At 28.9% G+C, this 7565-nt stretch overlaps 1 protein-coding gene across 2 annotated transcripts; it reads right to left on the reverse strand.

The window, feature by feature from the left end:
- Positions 1-631: 631 nt before the first annotated feature.
- Positions 632-7337, reverse strand: LOC108558764 (short-chain dehydrogenase/reductase family 16C member 6). 2 transcript variants are annotated; one of them, XM_017915781.1, is made up of 5 exons: positions 7230-7337; positions 1933-2199; positions 1469-1704; positions 995-1356; positions 632-945 (listed from the first exon to the last, which is right to left on the reverse strand). In XM_017915781.1, exons 1-5 carry the CDS (start codon positions 7276-7278, stop codon positions 822-824), a joined length of 1038 nt encoding a protein of 345 aa, XP_017771270.1. In that variant the 5' UTR covers positions 7279-7337; the 3' UTR covers positions 632-821. The 2 variants fall into 2 exon arrangements, with proteins under 2 accessions (XP_017771270.1, XP_017771268.1); XM_017915779.1 differs by lacking the exon at positions 7230-7337 and adding an exon at positions 4476-4660.
- Between the last annotated feature and the right edge of the window lie 228 nt (positions 7338-7565).

Below are 7565 nucleotides of genomic sequence, written 5' to 3' on the forward strand. Positions count from 1 at the left end.
GCAGGTTTACTATACTTTTTTTTTCTAAAATAATTTATTTATATTAAAAAAAAAAGTTATATTAATTGCGATTCGTGATGTAAACTCATTAAAATGTTTAAAAATAGTGAACGATAGAAAAGTGTTCACAGAGAACTAGGACAGCAGTTAAATGCAGAAGAAGAAATCTTCTCATCTCTTAGTCAAAAAAGAAAACATTGAATCCTAAGAAACGACGTCCGGGATATCTGTTCTTATTATTTCTTCTCGAGAATCTTCCGGTGATTTTCATAGAATTTAAGAATAATCTCACAATAACTGTTTTTGTATGTGAGATTCATTTGAATTCATCGACTTCTTTAAATCGCAATTAAATATCATTGTGCTACTTAAGTAATTATTACTAGTATCATTTTGATTACTGTTCTTGTATCCTCTTGTTTGTATCTAGTATTTTTCTTGATTTCTTTCAAATTTTGCTTTGGGTATTTACTAATTGACAACTCACTATAGTCAAGCAATGCGTTGAGTGGGTGACCAAAACTCAAAATCATAGCTTTGAAGCTATGAATATATATTATAATAGGAACTACAGTTATATTTGAACTAAATATTAGTGTTTATTTTGGATAGTTAGTGTAAGAAATGCTAATGTAAAAACAAATAATATATTTAATAGTATTCCGTTTACAATAAGAAAATAAAATATTAACGATACAGTAACAGCAGTCTCTAGTTATACATATCCTTTTCTTTATATATTTATAAAAAAAATCATCTACATTGCATAAATTAGTAAATAATTAAAATAGTTTAAAACAAGTAATTAATTTTGTTGTTGTTCAGGCAGCGGCTACTTCGACCGTCGAACTAGAACTATCCTGGAACGGTCTCAATCCCATCATGCTCTGTGGTCCTTTGATCAATCTATAGGAAAGAGCCCAAGCTAATTTGGCTGGGATGAAGCTACAAATGCAAGAAATTAGTTATAGTTGGTTTTTGGTTAGTTGCTTACTTCTTCATTGGTAAGATGAAGCGCGCCCATCCTGGCATCGTGACGTAAACTTCTTCGCGTCTGACGGCGGTGATGAGTCTCTTAGCGACGTCCTTAGGTTCCAACATAGGGAAATTGCGAGGTTTACAGCCGGAGAACATGCCTGTATTGATGAAGTACGGGCACACGATGGTCATGTTGATGTTGTCGTGTCCGTGGGTCTTCAGCTCGGCCATCAGGCTTTCGTGGAAACCCATGGCCGCGTGTTTGGTTCCGCTGTAATCTGTGCATTTGTAGGTACCAAGAAGGCCAGTAAGCGAACCCATGGTAACGATATGTCCGCGGCCATTCTTCAGCATGTCCGACAAGAAGGCTTTGGTTGTCTTTAATAAAAAAAAACAAGTATTAGATTACCATCAATGACGTTTGTATTCATTTTTAGTGTGTGCTTCAATTATTAAGATTGTGGTGATTCTGGATGAAATCTGCACATACCCAGTAATGAGATAGAATGTTGACTTGGTAAGTTTTCTCGATCATGTGGTCTGGAATGTCCAGGAAGGTGTTTCCGCAAACAATGCCTGCATTGTTGATGAGGATGTCCACATGTCCAACCTCGGACTTGACGAGATCTGCGTTCTTGTAAACGTTCTGCCTGTCCGAGATGTCCACTGCGTAGGTGTAGATCTTGTATCCTTCCTTCGCGCATTTCTCCTGGACCTTCTCCAAAGCTGTAGAAGCGAACGTACACACGATTAGGTCAAGCATAGAACTTTCGCATTTCAGGTTCAACGCAACAATTTCGCTATACAACAAGCAAGGAGAGAAAGAGCTCCGTTTTGACTAAGAGAAAGTTTATCCTCGAGATGCTGGGTAAGTGCATTTGTTAGATTCACAATGAACGAAAGACAAGAATTTAATCTATCAGATTTGTGAAAGTTCAAACGTGTAAAAAATACCTTTTTCGTTGATATCCCAAACGACGACCTTGGCCTTTAGCCTCGCCAATCGCAAGGTCAACTCCTGTCCGACGCCCCCGGCTCCGCCCGTCAGCAAGATGATCTTATTACGAAGACTCTTCTGGGATCTTAAGAAGGTTGGGGTAAAGGTCAATGCTATCGATTCTCCTATGTAGATGACGGAGAGAGCGCCTATGACAATCAAATCCCAGATGGATGCCATCGCTGACAGGAAGAGTTTCTTGCAATATCCTACGAAACTCATGGCTATAAAACAAAATCAAGAAACATTTAGATACGCATAACAGGTTTTTTTTTGGTCATCGCGATTTTTAGTTTAATGTCGACATCTCAAATGCTAATATGTTTTGCTGCAATTAGCACTAACAACTTTGCTTAATTACCAATTGCCAATCAAATCTGTAACACCTACTTAATTATTGAAATAACCAACATGTGGCAATAACTAAACTAAATGCAATATACAACAATCTACTTACTTGATGAAGTAAACCTACATATATCAAATTTTAAATATTTTACTTCCTATTTTTATATTGTATTATATTATATCATCTTATCTTAATATAAAGATTATTTTGTGGAATTTAGTTTCACACGTGTTTCTCAAAAACATTCCAATTCCAATTGGATGTGTGAACCTTGAAAACACTGGGTTTTAGTAGTCTTTACTAAAACCCTATACTTCCGTAAATAATATATCATGTCGTACAATATTTGTAAATATGTTTTAAATTCACCTTGAATCAATTCCGAATAAACCAAGATTCAATGAACTTAAATAATTATTCATGTAATCAATTCAAAGAATGATAATTTTATATAAAAAATGGCAAGAATAAAGCTAAGTTTAGTATTTTTGTAGTTGCGAATATTAAAAAAAAAATTGAGAGTAAAATTTTAATAATTCTAATTTCAATTAAAAGTAATTTTATATAAAAAAATAATACATATTACATAATTGAAATATAAGGTTATATAAGAACTGCAATAATCGTTGTTGTTGTTAACATACATTGTACGAAGCAAGAAGGTGAAACATTGTAGTAAACTGAAATTGGAACATTAAGTGTATTCTTTTATGCGATGTACGCACAAAACACGTAACAGTTCGAATATATTTGACCTCACATCTTACACGAACTTCCTTACTCGAGACTAATTTTAACTTGTAAATGGTTCAAACACATTTCTTTACAAATTATTTTTACTTTCCGTTTTAGTTGTTATTTAAATAACGACTCCTTGTTTCCATTTTTTCTATTATTATTTGTCAAAGAACATTGCGTAATCACGAAAACGACCTTAATTTAAGTTATTCAGTGAACAATCTGGAGCATCCGACATTTTCTTAGAAACATTTATTATTTTCTATGCAAATTTGTTATAAATAACAACAACTTAGGTTTTACAACTTTATTACAAATTGCAAATTTTCTTATTTTTTGATTAAGTTAATGAATTGGTATTAATAATTATTTGAAATAATCTACAATAATCTTTTTAATTCTATAATATCAGACGTTTTTTTATTTGTAATAAAATAGAAAATGTAAGTGATATTTCCATTTATTAACGTAAGAAATTAATATGTTTCTCTGACGAATAGAATAAGACGTGTATTTAGTTTCGAAATTTGATCTTTGTGCATGAAAATCGTGAAGCGAAAAGTAAGAAACTGATATTGCATTTAAAAAAAATTATGATTGTTTCACACGTTTTTGTCTGTAAATATTTATGTAAGTGTATAATTTAAAACAAACATTTTAACTAAATTTCAAGAAAAAATGATTTATTATCTATTGCGGTTTAATAAAAAAAAGTAACAACAATAAAACTATGCTTATTAGTGCGAAATATGCGTGTTAATTTAGAAACAGATACATCATAGCTTTTCATAAGTAAAGCATAACGTGGCCTACTTTCATTTAACAATTTTTTTTGGAATTATAATTTCAATTCCTTTCATAATTAAACACTATTCAATGTTACAGCGTTAAATTTGATTAGAAAAATGGTCGTAAAATGAAACTGTTAGCGTTATTGTAATTCCTACACTATTTAAAACTAAAATTTACTATATCTTGGACTGTTAGAAACCGGACAAATCGAGTACTTTATAAATATAATCCGTACAAAATGAGACTTGACTGTATAAAGGAATAAAAACAATCATTTATGTACAAACAAATAATTTTGTGTACTAATTTATTTTTTATTTTATGAATTGAAACTTATTTTGTATTGAAATATTCAAACCGGACTATAGTGAATCCGGACTGATCAAAGCTGTATTTTTTTTATAAAGTAGCAAATTATGTTATAAAAAGTTTAAATATTAATAAAAATTGTAATTGTTTAAGAGTAACAGAAAGTATTATAGAATTTACTTGGAAAGAGCAAATATGAAAATGAAATTTAGTTAGATATAAAAGAAAGTGATGGTTTTAACATAAAGAATAAACAAGTTGGAGAAATCTTTGTGAGAGGAGTCGACAAAAAAAAGTAAATTATAAACTTACTCAGATCTATTAGTCTATCGAAGACGGTCAAATTCATGTGGTTTAACTGGAGTTCACTAACTGAAGATCCCAAAAAGTTGTACATATATATAGTTCACCACCTAGTTGTTCTTTGATTCGGAGATGACCGTTGGGCGATGATAACAGAGCGTTAGTTAAATGCGAAATGGTGCGCGTTTCTTCGTGCGACTCTTGCTTATAGGTCGGTGAAAACTCGAAACAACAACAAACAAAAAAGGAGAGAGAGAAAGAAAAGGCATAATGTTGAGTATAGACGTAGAAGATCCATCCGTTCGACTCCTCCAGTTTTCAACCTTTACAACACACTTCCAACCCCCGCGTTTTCCAATTACCCACGAAGAGATTTCCCACAGTCAGAAACGTCTGGTGATTAGAAAACAACGTGAAATTTATCACATCAATAATTACAATGAAAATCGAGACAGTTGCTGTAATGTCATTTTGTTATTGCATTAAGTAAATTACGTAATTATTGAATCTCATACATTTGTTAATAATAATATTCCATTTTTTTTTCTGTTATGATAGTATAAGTCAATACATTTCTATAATTTTTCAGAAGATCAACTAGAAATATTTGTATCCAATTTTTTTGTTTCTTATTTCTTGTTGAAAAGAAAATGTGAAAATTTTGGATTTAGTTAGATTCAAATATAAATGAGATAATAAAAAAATTGTGTAATTCAAACCAAACATATCGGTTATTAATAAGCACAAACTGTACTTTGAAATGAATCCATTTAGTATCAAAAGGTTAAAGTTGAAATTGTATCAAAAATTGGATTTTTTTGTCACTTTTTTTTTGTATTTCTCTAATAATAAAACAGTTAATTTAATTAAAGAATTAAAGCTAAGATAATATAGAATAATATTTGTGACTTTTGTGCTTTAATGTTAAAATTATTTTTAAATTTTTTAATAATTTTTAATGGTGAATTTTGAAAAAATAGTAAATGTAATAATTGTCCTTGTTTAATTTACATTTTTTTTCGTTTGCTTCATTTAATGTTTTACATCAAATCTTGTAATATGATATAGCCTTGCCCAGAAAATCAAAAACAATTAGAATATTTTAAATTTAAACAAACGTGTGCATATTTTATATTAAATTGACAACACCTTGAAATAAATGTACATGCTCCATATTTCTATAGTTACATAATAATTAAATGTACTGCGTATGTTAATGAAAGCTTACAAGTAGATGTAGACAATAAAATCGTTGATTTGTTAAGTTATTGCCAAGTAGATTTTCGGTAATCCTTGGTTATGATTACTCTAAATCAGTGATTTCCAAACTTATTTGGAAAAAACATTACAAAGCGCCCTCTGGATTTTTTTTTTAAATTCTACTTTGGGAATCACTGCTCAAAATCTTTCATAACATGAATAAAAATTAGTTCGAAGTAAAAATGACCTTAATTTAATGACACGTAATGATTTTTGTAAATTTTGAATATTTTTTTCTAATTATTAATTGGTAATTTAAAATTTGAATATTCAATTTTTTTAAATAATAATTTATAATATTAACTACGTATCAAATAGAGAAATTAAATTACATACAAATTTAGATATGTACAAAAACATACTTGAAATAATTAAAACATACTTGAAAAAAATAATTATTTATTGAAATTAACAAATTATAAATTTTGATTGGAATTTTTAATAATTTCGATAAAATGCAATAGAAAGCTGTTTTTATAGGGAGAATGCGAAGGATTGCATAAATTTTATAATTATATTAATCCAATCATTAACATTTATCGCGAAATCCAAATGATTATTTTATACGAAAAAAAGAGTGGACATCATCTAAATTTGCATAAAACAAATTTTGTGTAATTTTGTGGAATAAATTATAAAATAACGATGTTAAAGATATAAAAAGGAAATAGCAAATGATGGTTGATTTCCTATTAAAAAAAAAGGAAGATAAAACGTGTTTTCGTAAATACATGTTTCCAGTTCTTGTTTACTTTCGGTTACAAAAATACATTTTATTGCGTCTACACTTATTTATAATATTTTACTCATTTGATAGAAGGTCTATCAGGTTTTAATTGTTTATATATTTACACTTTTAATTATGTTTATGAAGTTTTTCTATTTTATCTTGTTTTTGATTGTGATAATTAAATTTTAGAATATTTGATGACTGAATTTAAAATTTTCCTGTAGATTTTTGTTTATTACAAATCAAGAAACTAAGACTTTATTAGACATTATTTGTATATTTCGACTTTGATTTTTGTTTCGGAAATATTATTCTTTGATGGAAAAGAAGTTTAAACGTTATCAAAAGTTGGAATTTATCCATTTTCACTAAGTCTTTTACAAATGAAGCAATATTTTGTTTATCTTGTATGTTAGACTTTATTAGTCTTTATTGGATATTTACAAATTGATTTTTGTTTCGGAAATATTATTATTTGTTGGAAAAAAGTTTAAACGTATGAAATTTATCCATTTTAAGACTTTTTAATCTCGTTTTTAGACTTTATTAGTCATTATTTAGATATTTCGACTTTGAGTTTTGTTTCGGAAATAACATTATTTGATGGAAAAAAGTTTAAACGTTATTAAAAGTTGGTATTCATCCATTTTAACTATTATTAAGTAAAAAAATAGGATTAATAGGATGCAATTACTTTTAAGTAAATGGGAGTTAGGATAAAAATGATTGTGATTATAAAAAAAAGTATTTAGTTAAGGAAAAGATAAATTTACTTGAATAACGCGTAAAATTTAGAAATTCAAATGATTGTTGTTGATGCATCAAAGTGAAACGTACAAAAATTTTCCTCCCGTTGCACGCGAGAAATGTTTCTTCTTCTGAAGTGGCAAACAATAGAAACTCGTTATCCAGTTAAATAACTGTTCAGCAATCTCGGATCTATATACAAATTTCCATGCTTGCCTTATTCTGTTCTATCCACTTGCAAATCGTTCGCAATTCCTTTATTTCCATTTTTTTTCTTCCTTTCAATTCTTTTCTATAATTGCATCCAAGCAAAGATGCACTTTCGAATGTTGCATTTTCCATTTTGCTAAAATTACATACGT

The sequence above is a fragment of the Nicrophorus vespilloides genome, unplaced genomic scaffold (assembly GCF_001412225.1).
Source record: "Nicrophorus vespilloides isolate i.1.1-1 unplaced genomic scaffold, Nicve_v1.0, whole genome shotgun sequence".
Lineage (NCBI taxonomy): Eukaryota > Metazoa > Arthropoda > Insecta > Coleoptera > Silphidae > Nicrophorus > Nicrophorus vespilloides.

Excerpts from the sequence above, each read along its gene's own strand:
- LOC108558764 (XM_017915779.1), bottom strand. The coding sequence starts at position 4,560 with ATGTACAACTTTTTGGGATCTTCAGTTAGTGAACTCCAGTTAAACCAC. Across the intron at positions 1,705-1,932 it reads TTGGGATATCAACGAAAAAG|CTTTGGAGAAGGTCCAGGAG; the intron begins GTATTTTTTACA and ends TCGCTTCTACAG. Across the intron at positions 1,357-1,468 it reads ACATTCTATCTCATTACTGG|ACAACCAAAGCCTTCTTGTC; the intron begins GTATGTGCAGAT and ends TTTTTATTAAAG.